General features: G+C 36.1%; 1 protein-coding gene across 1 annotated transcript in view; it reads right to left on the bottom strand.

Moving 5' to 3' along the window:
• PRKN (parkin RBR E3 ubiquitin protein ligase) overlaps nt 1-23,857 on the bottom strand; it is a 652,741-nt gene that overhangs the window by 353,105 nt on the left and 275,779 nt on the right. The window contains exon 5 of the mRNA XM_056488202.1: nt 12,658-12,741. Coding sequence (XP_056344177.1) covers nt 12,658-12,741 — 84 coding nt within the window. The remainder of the gene's footprint in view (nt 1-12,657; nt 12,742-23,857) is intronic.

The following is a 23,857-nucleotide window of genomic DNA, read 5'->3' as shown; positions in this document are numbered from 1 at the left end:
TTTTATTTGTAAAGAACGAGATATGCACATTTACAGCTTGTCCTAATGGCACTGTAACAGTGGTGTTTGGTGAAAAGTTAATTCTTAGTAATTACTCCATAACCACTAGAAATATCCATTTCTTCTGTGCAGCAGAGGACTATAAAACACACTGATGCAACTTGAAGAATTCTGTGAATTTCTAATGTTGCAATGGTGGGGTAGCAGGAGAGTGAAGCAGGTTTATGCATCAAATGGAAGAAACCTTCTTTTCACTAGAACATTCTTTCCCTCATTTCCTGGCAGCACTTTAACCATCTGTAGCTTCTAAGAGCAATTCATAACCACAGTTAGTTTGCCCACATACATTTAAGTGCCACAGTGGAAAAACTCAGACATTTCATTTTGGAATTTACTGAAGTCCCAAAGAGGTGCCATGATGAACAGTACAACTGAACAGCAGATGTTGAGTATCATGAAACACAGTATTGCACAAATACTTAAAAGAGAATTGTTCCAATCCTTACTGTAAAAAACTGTGGATAATACATCCTTAAAAAGTTTTGGGGTTTTTTTAGCCATATGTTTCTAACCATTTATTGTGCTAAAGCAAGAGAAATACTTCACTTCTGACCACCCTCCCAGGAAACAGTCCAAAATACTGATTATTTCTAATGACAATTGCAAGACCTTCACTGAAGAATTTTTATGTATTTATCCAAGCAATTATTTATGCATTCAGACTGATGTCCCAAATGGGGCAGGTGCTTAAAAGATAGAGCACTGTTAACCTCAGCAGAGTACTTGGATATTTAAAGCTGGATATATATTCTAAATATTTTTCTGAGTTAGGCAATTAAGGCAGAAAACAGAATCCAGAAGACATTTGTTATTACAATATAAGCCTTCTAGACTCAAAATCACATAAATTTTCTTTATACTTGACTTCTCTGAGCTAGAAATACATATTGTAAACTGAATACAACCCCTTAAGCCTTGCCCCAGATAGCGACACTATGAGAATTCAGGCATTTCTGACAGCAGCTATTCAATAATTACCCATCACATTAGCATGAACCATGAGAGACAGAGCCCATAATATGTTGCAGCAGTTCCAATATGAATTACCTTGCAGCCCCTGGTGAGAGGAGCTCACAGGTAATGCCATTGACTGCATTATCTCACACTGCCACATCCTATAAACAGTGCACGCTTATTTTAAATTCAGTTCTGATTTGCAAAAAATCAGCTAATTTCATAAGGTGCATGCACAGAAGCAAACAACACAAATTCAAGTTTACAAACCAGTCCTAAAACAGTTACAGGCACAATTTATTAGAAATTGTTAGACCAAAAATATAATAGACAATTGTTAATCACATTTAAGAATCCCAGACCAGAACATTAAGCATGAAAACTATAGGTGGGAAACAGATTTAATGCCAAGGTAAATTTTATGGCAGCTTTTAGATCTAACAGTGTCTCACAGAGTGTGCCAGCCTGCAAATTGACACAGTTATTAAACAATCAGTAGCAGTACTTGCTGCATGTGAATGAAGAAATTGTGTTCTTGCATTGTAAATGCTGCCTGACATTTGAGGAGAGACTCCTCTGTAACCACACTGTACCCTAACAAAATCACATTCATCTGATTAGATTGCTGATAGATGATTGCAGGAACATGTTGCATGCTTGAATGGAAATCCAAGATTTCAATCATCAGCAATGAAACTGCACCAGCTGCAGACTGTAACATACTGTTTAAATGTCATGTGCAGTGAGCAACAAAAGATTCAAAGTGTTACTGAAATCCATTGAATTACAAAAATCTATCCCTGAGCACGTCAGACACGTTGACAGAGTACATGCAAAAATGTATATCAAACAAGCTTTGTTTGAAAGAAAATGTGGGCCTTGTTTGTGAAACAAGTGAGAGCAAATATGATGTTAGATTTGGATCTGACTCTACTATGTCTTCTTGAGTTTCTTTCTCTGGTGTTCATATAATTCTGTTTTGCCCATAGTTTTCAATGACTGCTTCCCAGTTTGTTCAGGTCCCCAATAACTGCATGTTTCCTACAACTCGAATAGACAAAGTACGTGAGTGGTATAATAGTCTCCAAATAATATGTGCAAATGACTTGGTCAACATCCAATGAAAACAGAGTAACTGTAACACTGCTCTCACTACTAGGCTCAAGACCATATAATGGCAACAACACATGCCAGTGAGAATCTCTCACACCTCCTCCCACGGCAGAGTAGAACACATTGAACTTGGATTCCACTTGCCTATTGTGTTCACACTAGTTGTAGCTAAGACTTGGGGTGGATGTATGGATAGATATTGAAAAAAGTTACATGGATTATGAGAAATATATTTATCCTTTCTGTCTCAATCTGATGATAATCATCTTCTTCCAGAGAACTGTTCCAAACATTTCCCCACACGAAATCACAGAGCAGTCCATTCAATCTAAGATCTTGTCTTTAGTAGGAAGTTAACAGTAAATGCCTAGAATGCATGCTAAAAACATATAAAAACTTGAAAACAGTATTTGCCAAAAACCTGGCAATTTTTTGTTCAGAGACTTTACAAACCAGAAGGAGTCTTCACATTTAACAGCTCACAATGGGTTTTTCTTTCATTAGTATGTCACTTTTTGAACACATGGCAACTTCCACAATATAACATGGTAAAGAGTGCTGAGGTTTAATTATGTAATGGGCAAAGAGGAATCTTCCTGTGGTTGATTTGAACATCACAATAACAGGAAAAGGACACTGCATCAGACTGAAATAGGATGTTATAATCAAACAATATTAAGTATTTATGACAGCCAACACAGCATGGGTACAGAATAAGTTCCTTGCTGCAGTGCATCAGCAGCATGTTTTTCAGACATTTCTAGAAGTAAAACACCTTTAAAACATTAAAGGTGAATTTACATTCAGTTTTGGTTTGCAAATACAAAATCTACCTTCCAGCAGTCTACGGAATGATCCAGGATTTGGTCAGATGAACACAAGCTGTGCTCTCCTCACTTTCTATAACATTGGACCCTTGATACTGACAGTCTCAAGGAGGATATAGAAATGATAATTTATAAAAATTAACTTCCTTTTCAGTGAAACCAGGGGCATAAAATATTTTGAAGAAAAGCTGTTAGCTTGCTAGTATACAGTTATCAGTCTTTCCAAATATCTCACTGATTCCTAGTGCAGGACAAATGTTCTACTCACCTGAAACTGCCTCTCATCAAGTGATGAAACTTCTACTCTGAAGAATTTTTCAAGAGCTCTATCATTGATGAAGATGCAAAATTCTGTTCAAAACAGCTGCTTATTTTCAAAAGGCAGTTGTGAAGGGCAATGAGAACCTAGCAGCTGAGCACAATCATATAAATTGCTCATATAAGACAGAATAAAATACAGAAAGCATGCTCAATGCTCATGTTTTCAAGATAAGGTTTTCTGGAACTGAACTACAGGTGCAAAAATAAAATAAGCAACAAAGATGGTGGTGGTGGTCTTTTTTTTCCTCTATTTGGCGATGTTAACAACTGAAGAACAACATCCAAAAGAGCAGAGGATTTGTTTGGAAAGAGCATTATAATCTTCAACATTTTTCCTTCAATCTTTTACAAAATGATGGCATTTCCACACATGCAAATAAAAATGGTGGTATCACTACAGGAAAGATGAGCTAAATTTCCTGAGACCATTCAGCACAGAGCATAAATAACTGAGCTCCTTTGGGTTTGCCAGAATTTGTATGAACAGTTCACTCAGAAAAACTATTAGCAATTATTGGTGAGATGTGAAAACTGATAAACAGTTCCAAAGAACTGGCTTGTCTCAGTTTTAAGACTTCTTTGGTGAAAAAAAAAGAGAAAAACCATAATTAATATATATAATCAACTGATCTGAATCATACCTGTTAAGTGTGCTACTAATGGGTTTTGACAGACCCAGTCTGTGGCCCATAAAAAAACCAGCCAATATACTGTAGAAATATTGTGTTTACACTGATGAGGAGTGAATAAGTATTCACCTCTTTTTTTAAAAAAAAGAGGAGAGATCTTAATAATAAAACTTCAACTTCTATTTCCAAGATAAATAATTTAGCTTTTTGTACCTGTATAGAATTAATTCTATTTTATAATTCAGTTTTTCACCTATCATTGATTTTTCTGAACTGAGAAGTAGAATAACAGAATTTCTTTATAAAGGAAAAATTGATCTGCTCCAGAATGAGGTTACTTTGAGAATACATGTTAAAAAAAGATCTAATTATGGTTTTCTAAAGAAGAATCTGAAAAGAAATGTAGAGTTGACATAATTTGGAGCAAGAAAGGAAAGAACCTCAAAATGTTTAAATACCACAGTAATACAACTGCTGTGTGTCTTTTTTCACAATCAAGCATTTAAAGTAAATATTTTAATCTCTAATTGCTATTAAGTATATAAATTTAAATGCCTAACAAAAATCAGCAAAATACAGCCACAGCACTTTCACAAGTTATTCCATGGTCCCAAGGTATTATTTTCAGTACTGTTCACCTCTTCTTTACTCCTCAGAAAATGCACTGATGGCTAAAAAAACCCACCCACATTTAAAGAAGTTTTAAAATACAGAGCTTTACAGGAACTTAACCACATCATGTCACCATTTAGGACAACTTTATAGGCAATTTTCAGTATGGAAACCTGACACCAGCACTACATACAGTACTGAGCTAATATGGTGCTTGATTAATAAAAGAGGGATCTGTAATTAATGCCAATCAATGAGGATTTATGCTAACCTGACTCTATCAAACTAACCTGACACTTTTATGAGATTACAAATTTAGAAGAACATCATAATAGCGATGTGGGAATTTACCCAGATTTATGTGCAGCATTTGATACGGCACTGACATTTTGATTAAGAAACAAGAACACTATGTGATCAGTGTAAGAGACATTTAACTGATATGTTTCAAAATGTAATTTCCCACAGTGAATCATCCAATGTCTGTTTTTCAAGGTGACTTGTTGTGATCATCTCGTAGCCCTATGCTATTCAAAACATTTCATAATGATCTGGATGAAGGATAAACTAACTACTCATAAATATTACAGATAGTCCAAAATCTGAGAGAGTGGGAACAATGAAACTTAAAAGTCACTAAAAAGCCACATAAACAGCTCATCTGAGATCAAAAACACGATATGGCATTTTAAAACAGCCAGAAATGAAGTCACACCTTTAGAAGTAAGGGCCATTCTGTCCAGTGAGGCAGCAACTTGAAATGACAGAATTTTAGTAGATGATCAGCCAAACTCGAAACCTCAAGATATATTATAGTTACATTGTCTAATTAAACAGCTGGATATCAACACATGTTAGCAGTGTATCACTCCTATGGTTTGCACTGGTGACATCATTACTATAAAACAGTGCCATATTATAATTTCACTTGGTGAATGGATAGGTTTGTGAAGAGAAACGGCTTTAAAAATAATAAAAAAAATCTCTGAAATTTTGTTTGCCCTTCTTGTATCACAAAATAGAAAAGAAAATGAACTACAACAATGGGTCTTGTCTGCTTGTTAATTAACTTGAATTTATGTTTTTTTCCTTTTATTTGCCGCAGTACTGGGCATAAAATAACAAAACAGTCCTTAAATAGTAAAAGCAATGGTCAGAGAATCTAGTAGATATGAAAGATTCTCAAATTTGTATTGTATGGTATTTGAATAAATCTCCTCTTAAGAAAGTATCTCTCATATATGGAAAAGTATGAGGTACTCAATAACTATTTTTGTCACCACTGGTAACGTTCCAGCCACCCCACCCAAATCGCAGAAGGCAAAGGTAACGATTGGAAGAATGAAGAGCTACTCGCTGTGGGATATCAGGTTTGAGACCATCTAAGGTTCCTGAAGTTGCACAAGTCCATGGGACCTGATGAGATGCATCTGTGAGTCCTCGGGTGAATGAAGTTTCTAAGCCATTGTTCATCTTATTTGAGAATTCATGGCAGTCCAGTGAAGCTCTCACTAATGGACAAGGGTAAATACAACCCCATTTTTAAAAGGGGAAAAGAGAACTGCTGGCCAGTCAGTCACAGCTCTGCCCCCAGCAGGGTTAGGGACTGGATCCTCCTGGAAACTGTGCTGAGGCACATGGAAAATAAGGTGACTGATGACTGGATGGTTGCACTCAAATAGTCGTGGCTGATATCTCAATGCCCAAGTGGAGATCAGTGACAAGTGGTACCCCTCAGGGATTGGCACTGAGACTGGCACAGTTTCACATCTTTATTGGCAACAGGGACAGTGAGATTGAGCACACCTTTAGTAAGTTTGCTGGTGACACCAAGTTGTGTCATGCTGTTGAAAGGCTGGAGGAAAGGGATACCATCCAGAGAGGAGAGGTCAGGCTTGAGAGGGGGCCCATGCACACCTCATTAAATTCAACAAGGCCAGGTGAAAGATCCTACACTTTGCAGTCCCAAGTAAAAGCACAGGCTGGGAGGAGAATGGACTGAGAACAGCCCTGGTGAGAAGGACTTGGGGCATGAGCAGATACCCAGCAGTGTGTGCTCACATCCCAGAAAGCCACCTCTATGCAGGGCTGCATACAAAGCAGCAGGGCCAGTAGGTCAAATGAGAGGATTCTCCCCCTCTACTCTGCCCTCAGAATACCCCACTTGGAGCACTGCACCCAGTTCTGGGAACCCCAGAAGAAGAAGGACATGGCTCTGATGGAGCAGATCCAGTGCTGAGTCAGCAAGATGATCAGCACCTAGAGCACCTCTCCTATGGAGACAAGCTAAGAAATTAGGGGTTGTTCAGCCTCAATGTTCAGGCTCATTAAAGGAGCTTGCCATTTCCTGAAGGGGGTCTACAAGAAGGGTGAAAAGGGACTTTTCACAAGGGAATGTAGTGATAGAACACTTTAACTGAGAGAAAGAGTAGGTTTAGATTAGATATTAGGGATAAATTCTTCACTGTGAGGTTGGTGAGGCACAGGTTGCCCAAAGAACCTGTAGACGCCCCATCCCTGGAAGTGTTCAAGGCCAGGTTGTGGATGGGGCTTTGAGCAACCTGGTCCAGTGGAAGGTGTGTCCTTGCCCCCAGAGAGAAGGTTGGAATGAGATGAACAGTGCCTTCCAACTGAGGCCATACTGGAATTCTGTGAAGACCAGATAAAGAACTTGTCATAATGGCTCAGGGAACTGAGATGGCTTAGCCTGAAGAAAAGGCTTGGGGCAACTGTATTCTCTCTACAATTCCCTGAAAGGATGTTGAAGCCAGGTAGGGGTCTGCCTCTTCTCCCAGGCAACTGCTGACAGGACAAGAGGACATAGCCTCAAGCTGTGCCAGGGGCAGTTCAAGTCAGACATTGGGAACAGTTTCTTTGTGAAAGGGGTCCTTAATCACTGGAACACATTGTTGTGGCACTTAGTGCTATGGCCTAGTTGACAAGGCAGTGATTGGTCAAAGGTTAGACTTCATGATCTTGGCAGTCTTTTCCAACTTAAAACATTCTGTGATAAGAGTCCTTGCATCAATTTAATATTTCCTGAAGTAAGATTACCTGGTATTTTAATTAGCACTCCTACTCCATCATACTCACTGTGGGTATTTTTTATTAGCAAATGTTATCTGGACCACTCTCTAATGTATAAGGCAACCTAACATGGATGGTACTGAAATAAATTAAAAATGCAAAGTCAAGAGGCTTCTTGGTATCAAGAAAGATCTCAGAATTAAAAAAAAAAAAATTACTCATAGTATCACTATGATATTGAAAATATTATAATGGCTCCAGGGACAGACAGACATAGTACCTTTAATAATAATCATTGTACAAAAAGAATAACAAACAAATAATATAGCAATGTATCAGACCTTTCCTATAATGAGATGATAGTCCTTTACTATATAAATATTTTGATAGTATAATTAAATTTACTACTTTGCTTATGATACTTTAACTGCTAGAGGATTTATTTCTGTTCTCAACTAACACTGAGGTCTGAGCTAATCAAAGCAAAATGAGATGAAAAATGAAACATATTTCATCTGAACAGTGATGTTTGAAAATAATAGCTTTGAACACTTGAAAGAAAAAAAAAATCATTTGGTAAGCTGCATATTTAAAGCATACAAGCTGAACACTGTTCCCTTGATTTCTTAGTCCAAACTATTTCAGATGAGCACACATTCCCTGTGGAACAGACTATGAAGAGAACACATAATATTGCTGTCCTCAGTGCCAAACCTAATGACAATAAACAAGCAGGGAAGGAAAAATATGAGAAGTGCTCAAAAATTTCAGTATAGTAAAATAAATAAAATTGCAAGCTTCAAAATCACACAGGAGGAATGGGAATAATAAGAAAAGCTACATAATTAAAAAAAACCCCAAACATACTTCCTATGGCAAACTCTTTGCTCTCAAACATACCGTACAAGAGTGAGACTATTGTATAGTGGAATTGGACTATTGAAAATCCTGTATAATGGCCAATAATAAACATTAAAAAAAGTGACCAAATTTGTAATATAAATCTTTGCTTTGGGCAAAGGAGATTACTAGAGAGCTTGATAAGGGTGTACAGATATTTAAGAAACTCCAGTATTTAGAGATGATTCCAAAAGTTCACATAAGTCCTGTTGCCTCTTTTAGAAATGGTTTGTTGAAGACCAGCATGTTTCAGTAACTGGAGCAGAGATAAAAATTCGATTCAGTTATGAGGAGAGTTGATGCAGTCTTCATCAGAAACAAAGAATTCAAGGTAACAGTAGCAAGATATATTAAACTGGAAGAGAAGTACATTTATATTTCCATTAAAGTAATTTTCATTTTTCCTTATTCCCTGTAGCTTAAGCCATATCTGACCTATAACCCTCTTGAACCCTTTCATTATTTCTGAGACTTTCAAGTCTACAGCAACTCTTTTTGCACATCAAATGAGAACCCCAAGAACACATACAGAACAATATAATTTTTTCCACAGGTTTCTAAAGTTCAAAAACGTTTCCCTACATTTTGCCTTGGGGACATGGAAATGTCTTTCAGAAACTGATGCATGTTCACTAGGATGAGGAACTAATGTGGAGCTAATTCCTATGAAATCATCATTTCAGTGGTTTAGGATGGTATTACAGCTCTGTCTCACTATGAAAAGACACATTATTTCTGTGGCTCTTGATGACTTTCAAAAAGCATGAGCCTACATGAGAAGGTAAATGTAATAGTATTTTAATATACAGAAGTAGAATAAGTCCTTAATCAGAAATTCACTTAAATGAATGATAAACTAAAAATTTTCTTTATGTATTTTAGAGAATTGAAAAAGTCTAACAAGACCACTCCTTCAGTAATAATTCATTTTATTAAGGAAAGGCTAAATAAAGAGTTTAGTATGACATGCATTCTGGCCACTCGTAAGGATGAGCATGAATCCACAAAAATTATATCAAAAATACCCTTGGGACCTGTTTTAGTGGTGGGCTTGGTAGTGCTGGGTTAACAGTTGGACTTGATTTTCTTAAAGGTTTTTTCCAACCTTAATGATTGTGTGGTTCTAAGTAGTAACAAAATTATGCTCATATAAGGAAAGCATCTGGAAATTCATAGAACCACACCTGTTCCAAGTGCACCTGAACAGCTACATACAATGTTTCTGGCTGAAAGTGTTTTGAGACAGACACCAAAAGTACAAGGTTCTCTTCCATTTAATGAATGGTCCCTAATTTGTGAAACAGTTTGAAAGAGTGATTTAAATCTGCATTTAAAACAGCTAAAGTTGACTCTTCCATTTTTGAATATAATTAAAGTTTGTTATAAAAGTGCCTTTTCTACAATTGTAGACACATAAGTGTGCACAGCAGCCTCATCTTTTTGAAGCTGCAGAAGTTCAGAGTGATTCTGAATGAATGTAATTAATGTGAACAAACCCCACACTGACCTCTGCTTGGGAGCAGATTGGAACACATACTGAACACAGTGCACTTAATGTTCAGATAACCATTATATCATCTACAAATCACCTATAAATTTTATATGACTAAACTGAAATTTGATTTCCATTGTTTTCTCATATTGTCAATTATTCTATTTACACTTTTGCAACCAAATGATTTGAAGTCTGTCATTTTGTCAAGAGACTCATTTCAGACCAAAATATACACAAACTAGTATTCTGGGGGAAAATACATTACCTTGTGTTTTTGTATGTTGCAAATTGGTGCTTACAGAAATTGAGAACTTACAAAAAAATCCATTATTAAATGAAATATATCTTGGAGGAGAAATAATGGAGGAAAATTTTTTCCTTAAAGAGGAGTATTTGCAGTTTGTTGATAACTTACAATCAACTGCCCTAAAGCTTCTTCATTGCACATCACTGTAAAGAAGCACATACACCATGGAGCTATTTAAGAGACAAAACATAACTCCACAAACTTTGTCATAACAATCCGAAAATGAATATTTAATGATAAAATGTGACTTAATCTTCCAAAAATTGTAACAGGCAAGAAAAGCTTAGAGGTTTCAACCCATAATTTAGGTAAGGTTATTTTTATTCTGTTCTAAGCAGTTAGACTGTTTTACCAGAGCAGAAAAGAATGGCAAATCCTTGGAAATACATCGGTAGGATCTCTATTATTTCCCACTTGGAGCAAGACACAAAACAAAAGACTTAGTGATTTAAGCCTTTGAACTGGAAGATTTCCCAGAAAGTAAAGATGTGTTTTCACAGTGATTGAGGCTAAAGCAAAACAAACCATCCCAAAACACAAGAAAGATGTCTTTCAGCAACCAGAGGATCTCAACAAGCCATTAATTCAAATATCTGATGCAGGGTTACCTACCTACTGGGTATCTAGGTAAAAAAAAAAAAAAAAAAAAAAAAAATTAAATGCACTTTAGTGCTTAGTTTTTCTTGATTACATTGATATTGCTGGAAATTCTGGTTGAAAGATCATAAAAATTAGAAGTGTTCTTGCACATCAGTCTGGTTCAGTTCTAACACTATTGGATAGAGTGGTTTGTAGCTGATAAAGGGAAAATGTGTCAGTTTGGAAGTAATGGAACAGCACATTTCTGCAGTAACAGCCTCATGCCTGTAAGTTCAGGTTGTCTCAAGCTGCATTAGTAACATGTCTGTGTAATACAGGGTGTCTTCTGAAATTTGTTCAGTGATGCCTTACTGAAAGATAACACCGATTCTTGGCTCTGCTAAGTATACAACTTGCCAGAGAGATTGACAGCAACTGGAGTCATGGGGCTTAGTTGACTGGGTATTGGTTGTTTGCCACAGCATCAGATTTTAGTTTTATGGTCAGCGGTTTTTTTCTTCTCTCTCCACAAAGATGGCATTTTGTTTCATTTTCTGCTTTTAAAAAATAAGAATTGATTCAGTGAGGGAATGGGTTGTAATTCAGAAGGCAGGCTTGCCAAAAGTGTCATTATTTTGTGTCAAAAAGTACCTTTTTCACAAATAGATAGGATAACAAAAGCTGTAAGTTGGCAGCAGCAATCAGTCAGGTATATTCTGCCAATAGATGAGAAAACTGGGAACTGTACCGCCCAGAGAATAGCATTTGAATATCTAACACCTGCCACTTTCAAGGTCGTGGTCTTTGTATGTCATTCCAGCCCAGGACATTCTGTGATTCCTGAGTGACTCAGTCACTGCTACAAGGTGCACTCCAAGCAGCAGAAGCCCAAAGGCTGCCAGACCTCAGTTTCTGTTGGCTGTGCATGGACTCAGCCATAAATCCCCTGCTATTAAAACAATCATTTGGTATCTAAAGCTAGATAAAAATATTTCCTGGCACCATCTGTGGCTAAGCAGGAGACACCTATGGAACTTTATGGACACATCACTACACAACTGTCTTGCTAGGGAAGACAAAGAGAAGGTTACACCAGAAGAGGTGAGCGATTCTGGAAAAAGGAATTTCTGTAGCTCCAATCTGCAAATCATTGATGAATAGAATCTTTTATATGCAGGAAATTCGAGTTTACCTTTAAAATCTGTCCAGAATGAACACTCAAATTTAGCTTTTTCCTGAGAAGGAATTACCTCTAAGACTTTAGTATTAGATGCTATAAATATCTAATACATGTGAAGACATAAGTATACATAAATAATGTTGTGAAAAATCTTTATTAAGAGTTTGAGAAACGTATGGTCCTTTTTACTCAGTCTTTTCACTGATGTCACTTCAAGAAAAAAAAAAGCAACAGCAACAAGATGTGGGAGAAAAACTGCAAAATGATCAGCATGAAGAACTTACTCCTATAGGCAAAGCCCAATATGCAAGTTCTGATATGCAATATGAAGTGGAAATTTGAAGCTTTCAAGGCAGAAACATTTAAGTATTACATCCCACATTTAACCTATGCATACTTGAAAATCTAAGAGTTCTACTTCAGTGCACAAGATGAAGTAAAATTATCTCCTCCTTCATTCCAAATAGCCACTGACCAAATTCCTTTCTTTTGCAAGACATCAGAGATTTACTATCTGATGCCGAACAGCTCTTTTGAAGTGCACATACCTGTCTCTTCACATTCATTACTGAAATTCTAACATGGTTAGAATTGCTACAGAGAATTATTCCTATAAATGCCACAGTACTTGGAGAAACATGACAAAATCTTACCGCTACATTTCCAGTGCACCCTCGGGACTGGCAAACACCTCCTATTCTGTTGGGGATTAGCACGTCGTCCCAGCAAGATGGGCCCTTCAAAATAAAACCAAAGCATACAAAGATTATTATTTACTTCATAAATTAGCACGTCGTCCCAGCAAGATGGGCCCTTCAAAATAAAACCAAAGCATACAAAGATTATTATTTACTTCATAAATAAACATCTAAAACTTGGTTTTGTTGCTGCTTTTCCTACTCTTGCTTCTTTTAGATTTTAGCTAGACAGTTTTATTACACTGAGAGAGACCATTGTCTGGTTCAACACTGTTTAAACATGGGTCTGCAGCTGACTAGGGGGAAAAAAGATAATAGTTGTAAGTAGAATATAATATTAGAAAAACTGTAAATAGATTTCTTTGCTTTAGATAAAGTCTTTACTTAACTGTAATACAACATAATGAAAATATTAAATGAGAATTGTTATTAGATTTTTGGATATTTACATTAACTTCAGTATTTAGCAGTCATTATTAAAGAAACCTAAAAATCCTCAAAACCTCACACAACAAAGCAATAAAAAACCCAGAAAAAACTGACAGAAAATCTTTAACAAACTTTACAATGACTTTTTGAATATACACAGTTCACTTATGAATATATTACAATTTGAAAAAAATAAAGATTGCAAATCATCAGTATCTCACAATTGCAAAATAGTGTGATTAATGGGATGATCTATCAAAAAAGAAAATTTATATATATAGCACATATAGGAACATTTATAAAAATATTTCACATCACAAAAAGATAATTGACACTTTCATGCTTTCTCTTCTTATATTAATTTCAAACCAATTCATATTTAAGTTACAGACAATAAAATTAATCTAGCAATAGATATGAAACTGACAGGTATTCACATACATATCAAAAATGAAAACAAAATGAAAACAAAAATGAAAACATTTGGTACTTAGATTACTAGGTGTTTGGGATAGAATCAGTGCCCAGGAAATAGCAGAAAACCCTTCTCCCGAAGAGAAATTATGGCAGTCAAGATGTTAAGCACATCAGTGAAATTAGTGCCTACTTAAAACACAGCTGAATTACAAAGTAATCCAATGTCACATTTAGATCTATCTCCTTTTAATTCTGTATGAGGCACTTCAGCTTTTTGTGGGCATAGCTGAAATGATTTTAGAATTCTCTTAGTAGTGCAAACTTAGTTATAAAACATTGATCCAACCTATCTGGAAAGTTGGCTAAAACAACTTGGTCTTCACTGAGCTCCACTCTCTAGTGTCATCCAGCTGGAGTGCTGGCAGTTGAGATAGGTAAAAAAAAAAGAGCTTTAACACATGTAAGTTGAATTGCAGGCAACCACAGGGGTGGCAAATCATAGTTTTGAGTCCTTGGGTGAACACAGCTTCAGTGGAGTCAGCATAAAGTAATAATACTTGATATTGGGGGAGAGGGGTAACCACCTTGAATTAATGATTTAAAACATTTGAAAAATAAAGTTTTCCATCGATTATTCAAGTGACCTCTCATGAAGTTTTAGCATTCCAGAAATTTAGCAGGAAGAACAGTAAGGCTACCTTGACATGCTGCACAAAGAATTACCTCCTTTTAATTGCTTTCTACTTAGTAGTTCAAAATTTTGTTTGATGCCCCCCATTTATTAATTTTCCCCCTGCCAACAAAGGGGATTGTACAGGGGATAGCACTCCTTCCACAGCAGCTTACTTTCCAGGAAGGAAAGTAATCAACCTTCCCATTTCTCATATAGATGCTGTTCCTTATCTTTTACTTTTTATCTCTTAGCTTTTCCAGCTCCATCATTTTGGAATATGAGGAACAACACACAGTGCACGTGATTTATGTGTTGGACCAATGAATAGGAAGATGATGTCTATGAATTTGTTCAAGTCCTCCTAAATACTTATTAAAATGCAATTTACTTTGCTGATGGTTACTAAGCACCAAGACAGCATTTTGGTGGAGGTATCTATCAGAGCTTCTAGATCTCATTTCTACATATAACATCTATCTCAAAATCCATCTCATAAATATAAAACCTGGAGGGTATTTTTCCCAGTACACATGTTGACACACGTTGAATTTCATCAGCCATTTCAGCAACAGTTGAAATGTGCATCCTAAGGCACAGAGAGAGGTTTCTAGTAGGTACTCTCTCAGTTCTCTCATACTGAACCCGTCTGTTGGTTTCCAAGGATGAACCAGCTATGTACCTCACTCTCCACGTCTGTGGCAATCACCTAATGGACCTGTATGCTTTCTTATCCTGTTATACTTTAAATGGACTCAACAACAATTTTTTCTGCTATTTGCAGGTGAAACTTCAGAAATTTCAGGGTTTTTGCCTGCCTAATTGTATTTTTACATTTAAGGTGCTGGAACTGTGGGTTTTTTTTTGGCTTTCTAGTAGTTTAGTTTTCACTGTTAAAGATCAGATCTTCATTAGTAATCTTATAAAGCAGGTCCTCCTTAGGTCCTCCGTCTCTTGGAGGTTCTTTGATCATCTTTTCCATAACATAACTTGATAGCATCCAGAAGTTTACTCTTAGGATCATGATGTGACATGATACTTAGATAACTTAAAGTAAAGCATTTTAAATATCCCATTATGACAGTTTTTCCTATACTTTCAAGCTTTGGTTTTCCCCCAGCATGTTAGGCTTGCTATCATTTTCTGGTCACACAGCTATTAAACAGAGTCATATTTTTTTTGCCTTTTGAGGCCTGGAATTTTAATCCATAAGGATAACATCTAACTCGCTGACTTTTTAATGACAACCAAGAATAAGAAGTTAATATTTGATTAACATCTATCCCTCTTCCGTCATACTGACATTTATTAACACACATTTCTTAAAATATTTCTTTTTCCAAATTAGAGGAATTCCATAGATAGTTTTTAGCTTTCGATAATCATTACATGATTTTCATTTGGAAAGAAGACACAAACACACACACAAATAAAAAAAAACAAAAAAAAAAAAAAAGGATGAGAAAAAGAAACAAAAGAAAGTGTGCTTTATAAAACTTGGGCTCTAAGAAGGGATAGGGGAGAACACTCACTGGAATAAAAAACCCCAGAAACTTATTTACTCAAACCCCTTTTTTTTTTTTTTTTTTTTTTTTTTTTTTTTTTTTTTTTTTTAAATCTGGTACTGGTGACATGGGACAATGATTTTTCCTGTTTCTTCATCCTTGTGTGATTTGATTAATAGGAGACTCAAAGTTAATGATGCTACACCAGCATACAGGTAAAAAATAGTCACACCAAGATACACACCAAGATAATTTAAAAGTGTGTAGAAGCAGTTCCACAGGTATGTTATCAGCTCTTGTACTAATTATCTTGATTTTATAAGAAGAAAGTACTTCAAACTAAACTTCTTAGAGGAATTAATCTTTTACTTCACTGAAGTTTTTTCAGGTGAAAACTTCCCAAGTATTCAATAGTTTGCAGGTCTGGGTATATAATCACTAAAAGGTAAGAAGGCATTATAATCGTCAAGCTAGAAAAAAAACCCCAAAACATACACAGAATAATTTATAAGGTTGAAGTTCTAGAGAAAATGTATTTTTAAAAGAAGCCAAAAAGTGATGAATTTATGCAATCTTGACTACCATTAGAATTTAGCCACTACAAGTAGCACTATATCAGGTCTAAATATGCTTAGTATGATGCTATATTTTATTTATTAACAGTAACAATAATAACAGGAATTTTGCAGTCACCTTTAAGTTCTTGTTTCCAAGGGAAAGCTAATGTGTTACATGGCTTGATAGGAACTTACAGCGCTCTCCCTCTCTGCAATCATTTCCTCAAGACATTTCTCAAGCACACAAGAGTACTTCGCACACAAAGTAGCTCACTATTTGAAATAAAAATGTCATCATCCACTAAAGGCATGTTAGAGAATATACACAGTGAATAGGAGCATGGTCTCATGCTATCAGCAACTATCAATTGTTCACTCACACTGCAGCTAACAACTTCCTATTTTTTCCTACACGAGAACCCCCATTAATATTCTTTACTTTAACTCTTATGATGGGCATAAAACCCATAAGAAAGTCAGATGCATTTAACTCTTTTCGTAACATTAACCAGACTCAGCTTTTAGCCAACAGTGGGTTTTTTTTTCTGTTCTAGCAAAAGTTAGATCAAGTTCTTAAAGCACAAGAAGGCACTGATCCAGCAGGAACAATAGACTGGCAGAATATAATGGGTTTCAGCCTGTTTGGCATTGATGAGCAGAGAGAAAAAAATAATAAAACAATAAACCCCAATCAACCAGAGAGCCCCTATTCCACACCTCATTTTCCAAATTAGTAAGAGGAAAAATCTCCTTTTCCACATCAGTTCTTGGCATTCTTCACAGCCATATTTTATTATTAATGCTAACCTAACAGACTTTCAAAAGACTTAGCGTGCTTGAAAATTTTAGTTTTCCATCTTCAAAACAAAAATAGAAGTAAAGAAATTTGTCCTTGAAGAACACTATGCATTCAAAATGTTAATGTTTCTGTAGCGACAGTACTACTAAATGTCATTGCTATAATTGCGTCAAAACACAATTAGGAATTCTGGCAAGATAAACACTTTGAAATGCAATTTTCATATCCTTCATTCTTGAGTCTAAGAAAAGCCTGTCAACCTGCAGGCCAGCCAATCACTTGTGGTGTTATAACACTGCAGGCTCTGGTGTTTGTAATTATTAGTTGGCATTAATCAAGAACATAGTTTGAGATGAACAAAGCCTTCTGATTACGAGATTAAAGCAACTGCCCCTCTTGTACCCAGCCAAGTGGCTCATGGAGAAAGCTGTGCATTAAAATAAACTCAGAGAAGACTTTTCTGGTGTATAAATGGGAAAAATCACAAAATAAAGAAAGAAATCAAAAGACCACCACTGAATAGAAAAAGTCATATCAAATGTACTTGAGTATTTCCCAAATAACTAGGTATGGAAATTTCTGTAGTCTGAGCATATGGCAGCTGTTCCTTCCCTTTTTGAGGGGGAAGACAGGAAAAACTTTGGTGAATGGTATATCAAGCTTGAGTGAAACTCCTATGCAGCATATGAAGAACAGGGAGGACTGAGGTGTTTTCTCAATGTATGAGGGAAGCACTGGCTATCTGCGAACATTCCACTACCAAATTGTACTGATGCCCAGCACAGAGGGCAGTACAGTACACTCTACTCTCAGTGTCTTTTTATCCTGTAGCCAAGATCCAATTTTTTACTGTAGAACCAAAACTAAATTTGTAGAACTAAAACCAAAACAAAACTAAATTAAAAAAAAATATTTTAAAAATCCACCAAACCAGAAATACCATCTAGAGATCTTGGATGACGAATTATTCAAAATGTGGTTGCTGACAGTACTGTTGACCTGTGAAGTCAGGGAAAGGTAAGAGACAGAGGTCAGCAATAGAATCCAGTGATTCATCAAAGACTCTGAATCACTTGAAAGGCTGGAAACTATCCATGTGCTCAATGCTTTGTATTTTCCCTGCTTTATATTCTCCTCTAGTGAACAATATGCAGCAGAATATCATTAAAACACATCTTTGTACCTGCTACTATCTACATGAGAGACATAAATCATTAAAATGTTGAGCAAATGACTCAACCAAGGAAAAACTATTAATGAGAAAGATTTTTAAAGTTATGTAAGAAACAATTTCAGGTCTTGAGAGAATTTAAAAATCAGAATACAGGTCACAGGAAGAGTGTTAAATCTAAAGCAAATCATGCAAACATTCAGGCTCCTCTGCAAAGTTATGGCTACTGACTTGCCTGTGGGAGAGTATTTGAAGAGCTAAGCATTGTATAGGGAACCCTCAGCATGATTTCAACATCTTGAGACAAGAAGACAGAAAAAACCTCCCAAAATACAAGGTTTATTAAATAAAAATTGATTTTCTTTTTGCCACTCTAACAGCAGTATCCACACCAAGCTACCACAATTCACTGCTTCCAATGCCAGTACAGGTGGACAACTCTACCTCAGACACAGTAGGAACCAAGATGAATCCTATTGGTAAGCATGCATCTCTCCTATGAGAAAAGACTGAAAGAATTAGTTTTTTTCATCCTGGAGAAGTGAAGACTCATGGCTGATCTAAATACAGCCTTTTACCACATTAAGGGAACTTACAGGAAAGATGGATGTAAAAGATGCTCTTTTACAAGAGCATGTAGTGACAGGACAAGGGGGAATGGCTTCAAACTAAAAGAGAATAGATTTAGATTCAGTATGAGGAAAGAATTCCTTACTAGGGATTGGTGAGGCACTGGAACAGTGCCAGCTTGTCCAAAAAATTTGTGGTTGTCCTATCCCTGGAAACGTTCAAGGCCAGGTTGGAAGGGGCACTGAGAAACCTGGTTTAGTGCAAGGTGTCCTAGCCAATGGCAGAGGGCCAAATGATCTTTCAGGTCCCTTCCAACCCAACTTATTCAATGGTTTCTACTAAAAGCTTAAATATCATACACATATTATATTTTTCCCAACTAAAACTATGGACCACAGCATCCAATGTGGCATAAAATGCATTTCTTCAAATTCCCAAAGCCCAGCCTACCAATATCCCTCATGAGAGAGAGAAGATAAAAATAGTTTATAAAATATATTATTATTGAATTAGATAGGAGGTTCTAGCTAGTCTTTTACAGATGTTCTACTTAAAACACTTGAAAATTTATTATGGTAGACAATCTATTGAAGGGTAAAACTGTCAGATTGGCAACTTCTAGGGCCAAAATCATCAGCTTAAGCACAAACCTTAATACAAAGGTAATTAAAGTTTACCCATGACTTATGCAGATCTACAAAGACCATTTCCAAAAGGGAGAGATTAATTTTTGTTCCAAAGCTATGTATTTTTTTATATATTTCTGACAAGACTGATACAAACAGACTAGCACACATTATTGCAGGCAGAGCTAACCAACTTCCTGTGGACTGACTCTGACATGGAATCTCCCATACAGCAGGGAGCACAGTATAGAAAAAGACTACTAAACGAGTCTTGGAGTTGGTTTTAAAGGGTTTGTGATACAGGACAGTGAAGACTGGAGTTAACTGCTCAGTCTAAACAACACATTAAAGAATCCAACAGAAGGAATGTTTTTCTTATTATTGACTTTGGTTATTATACCAACTCAATAAAGCACATAGATAGCTTTATTTATATGAGAAACAGTACTGAAGAAAAGTCAATCACGTGCTTTAAGTCCTTGTGGGGATTGAACTGCTGGATTGATTTATAGTAAGATCTTAGAAAAAAATTTTCCTTTAAGAGTGACCAGCTTAATTATTAAATTGACAGTTCTATGTCAAGAGTTATAACTCTTCCAAAATGAAATAGCAGACAATTAGCTGAACTGCTCACAGACATGTAATTATCAACAGTCCTACCTGATAGTTATTTCAAATGAAACATGAGAGGATCACATCTGTAACTGAAAATATAGCTAAGTACAATAAAAATAATCATGTTGTTTTATTGATCATTGCTTTTTCCTTTCTTAACACGAGTTCTTCATTAAAAAAAGAAAAAAAGAAAACACATTAATGAGATGCTTTAATAAGTTCTGGTCTTTCTTTCATACTGTTTATAGTACAAGGATTTACAATAATAAAATCCATTTATGAGTCTTCATTATTTAGTTGTGATCATACTAGACCACAACTAAGTAATGAAGGCTCATAAAATACCCAAGATAAAGGTTTGCAGATTCATCTCTTCATTAATAATATTTTATAGTGTGCATTGTGCTGCCAGCACAAACACTTTCTTATATAAGTAAAGAGAACTATTAAAATTATTCAGTATGTTTTTAAACATTTATTTTGGTTGGTGCTTCCACCCAAAAAACGGGGAATAAAGGGAATAAAGATAATTCAAATAAAACTACAGCTGAAAAGTAGTTGTGCTGCTGCTCTAAACTTTAGTCTTGTAAGGGACCATTAGACAACATGTCCAGAGACAGCCATCCATTCAACTACCTAGGCTATGGCAAATCCACATGGAATGGGCACTGCTCTTGGCCACATGTTCCTGCCATTCCCTTTCCTTCTCTGAGCTGTCATCTACTGCTTCCTTGTTTCTGCTCTTTGTCCAAAGGGTCTTTCTCCCATTCCTGTGGAAAGACACATACCCACGCCAAGGATACTACATACACCTTAAAAAAAGCCCCAACTACAAAACCAAAAAAAGCCCCCCACCCCAGAATCCATTCCACATTGTTACTAAGAAAACATTTCTCTACTAATCTCTAAAGCTAAAGGGCCACTAGCAAGAGATTCACTTCATAAGGTGTTCAAACATTCTTTTCACTTACTGTGGTTATATAAAACTGTAAAAATCAAGATTACACACTACAGTATCTGAGGAAAATAGATTGCTATATCATCCATTTTTGATTTGACACATAATCAGAAATGCTGAAAGACAAAACCATATCCATTTCAGCAAGAATACTTCAATGTTCCAAAAGGAAAGGCTACAGGATATCAAAAAATCTTCTTTTTTCTAAAAAGGAAAACTAAACAAAAATATTGTCTTCAATATTTTATTTTAAATTCTATAATTACTATAAACTTCACATATGCACCAATGTCTTCACAAAAAAAAAATCTTTATTTTAGCTATTAAGAAATACAGGCAGCCCTGGATCAAGTGCATTGTTCAGATTCATTTGGGAACCATTTAAGATTATGCTGCATGCATGGTGTTTTTAGAGTTTTTTTTCCCCTAAAACACGATCCTGCTACCACACATAAAGGAAAAAATTATTCTGTAAGCATTTTACATGATAATCATAACAGATAAGTGTTAAAGAACTAGGGTTGGGCCAGGCAGTTCAGTCTCCTGCCTTTGCCATCAAGATACCACATACACTGGAAGGAGTTGATCTAAACCACTCACTGAATCATGGCATTCTTTAGGTTCCAAGAGACTTTTTAGGGTCATCTACTCCAACCTCCCTGCAATAAGCAGTGACAGCTTCAACTAGGTCAGGTTGCTAGAGCCCCATCCAACCTTGAATGTTTCCAGGGATGAGGCATCCTCCACCTCTCTGGCAGCCTGTTCCAGTGTCTCATATTGTGGGAAACATCTTCCTTCTTTCCAACGTCAACAGACCCTCTCTTCCAGGTAAAACCAATACCCTTGCCCCTTCACAACAGGCCCTACTAGAAAATCTATCCACATCCTTCTTAGAAGGCCCCTTTAAGCTTTGAATGGCAACAACCCTGTCTCCCTGGAGTCTTCTTGTCTTCAGGCTGAACAAGCTCAGCTCTCTCAGCCTAATGTCTTATTAACACACAGATATATTCCTATAATCTAGTATCAAATTTCACAACTTTTTCTTCTCCTACAGCAGTGCTTTAAAAACAGCTCAGTCTTTTTTTCCATTTCCATCTCTCTCTGTGCATGAATCTTGAATTATTATGAAATATTCCTGACTTGTTTTCTACATATTGGCACAATCAGAAAATACATTAAGCCCATCTTTACGGTTTTCACAGAAATCAAAGAAAAGGTGAACGAATTTAGGCTAAAGGGACATTTGAAATTAATTCTCCCATTTTCTAACAGAAGCTCTTGAGGCCCCTGCATAACAGTAAAGGGTTTCCCAACACTTGCATTTTGTAAGAACTTTGTCTAGTTTGTGCATACAAGGTGATCTCTGTGGATGTCTTGCTGGATAAGCCTTTGAAGGATATTAAGCTGAAGAAATGCCTCATTTCTTCATATCTGCTCTGAAACATTTATAGAATTCTAGCAGCTGATTTTCTTAAATAAGGGGAATTTGGGGCATAAGCATTGACTTTCCCTGTGCTCCAGTGTTGTGAAGAGACACACACAAGGCTTAAAGGCGAACACAGCAGGACATCACTGGGATAACTCCACCCCATATCTCACCTGTGCTTTTCTAGGTTTAGCTTTTGATTTCCTTCCACACAAAAGAGTCGAATACACTCTGCTATAAAATGATTAACTCTCTAGACACAAATGGTATATCAGAAGCCACTTCACAAGCATTAGAAAGTATAGAAATGAGTTACTTTAGAAGGTGACTGCTATCAGGTTATTTTGAAATGCATAATTCAGGACAGATCAGCTAGAAGCTACATAAGACATCATTTAATTTCACAGTGAAGTTCAGATTTCCACTGAATTCTGAACAGCCTGAATAGAAGATTTTACTTTTGTAGACAAGATATCTGTATTTCATTTACAAAGGTTATGACTTGCATTCAAATTACTGAATCCATTTCAGGCTAAGACTACCTGTAAAACCATGTATGCTAATCATTTCAGAAAAGAGTAGGCTCTTAGACATAAAATCAGGGTACTTCTACACTGGCATGACAGTCATTTCAAACTTATTTGCATTTCCACAGACTTCAATACATTTTATTCAGAAGATAGAGTTCCCTTTTATTGCAATCTCATTCAGTATGTCTTTTGTCACATGGAAAGAAAACAGATATATTATTTAAATGTTTGGCATTTTATAATAACATTTTAACTATCACTGTGATGTTTTCCTTGCTTATGGCTCAGTGTAAACCGTGACAACAAATAAAATTGATTAACTGCAATTAATATTACGATTAATTCATAGCACAGTGCCTATGGCAGTGGCCTAATCAGTACTTCTTATTTATTTGTTATTATCAGGTTTAGCTATAACAAATTCAGTTATGATAATGAAAAGGATCTAGAACTGGCACTTTAATCAGAACATAGATGTGGAATACAATATATATATTAGTAATATTAGTATATATTAGGCAGAACTTCCACAAATACACACACACTAGCACAACTGTTCTTTATAACTCTGTTCTGCTATTTCAGATCTCACACATTTCTCTGAGACTCAGTCCCTATATGAGGCACAAGCTGTTCATCTTTATTTCAAGTTTTGCTCTGGTCTGAACAGACACTACATCTCCAGAGCAACTAATAGCCCAGAATTGCAACGCTGTAAACAAGATAATTATAATTTAGGCAGTGCCTTCTCTTCACAAAGATAAAGCATATGCAAACCCATCACCTTTATAGGGTGGTCTGTACACAAGGAATTTTATCTCCTTGTTGCAAAAATTGATACCAGATACTACAGCGTGGACAACTCTGATGAAAACCAAAAGG

The sequence above is a fragment of the Oenanthe melanoleuca genome, chromosome 3, assembly GCF_029582105.1.
Source record: "Oenanthe melanoleuca isolate GR-GAL-2019-014 chromosome 3, OMel1.0, whole genome shotgun sequence".
In the NCBI taxonomy this organism is placed as follows: Eukaryota; Metazoa; Chordata; class Aves; order Passeriformes; family Muscicapidae; genus Oenanthe; species Oenanthe melanoleuca.
The sequence above is the reverse complement of the archived record's forward strand: the minus strand, read 5'-3'. Positions and strand labels throughout refer to the sequence as shown.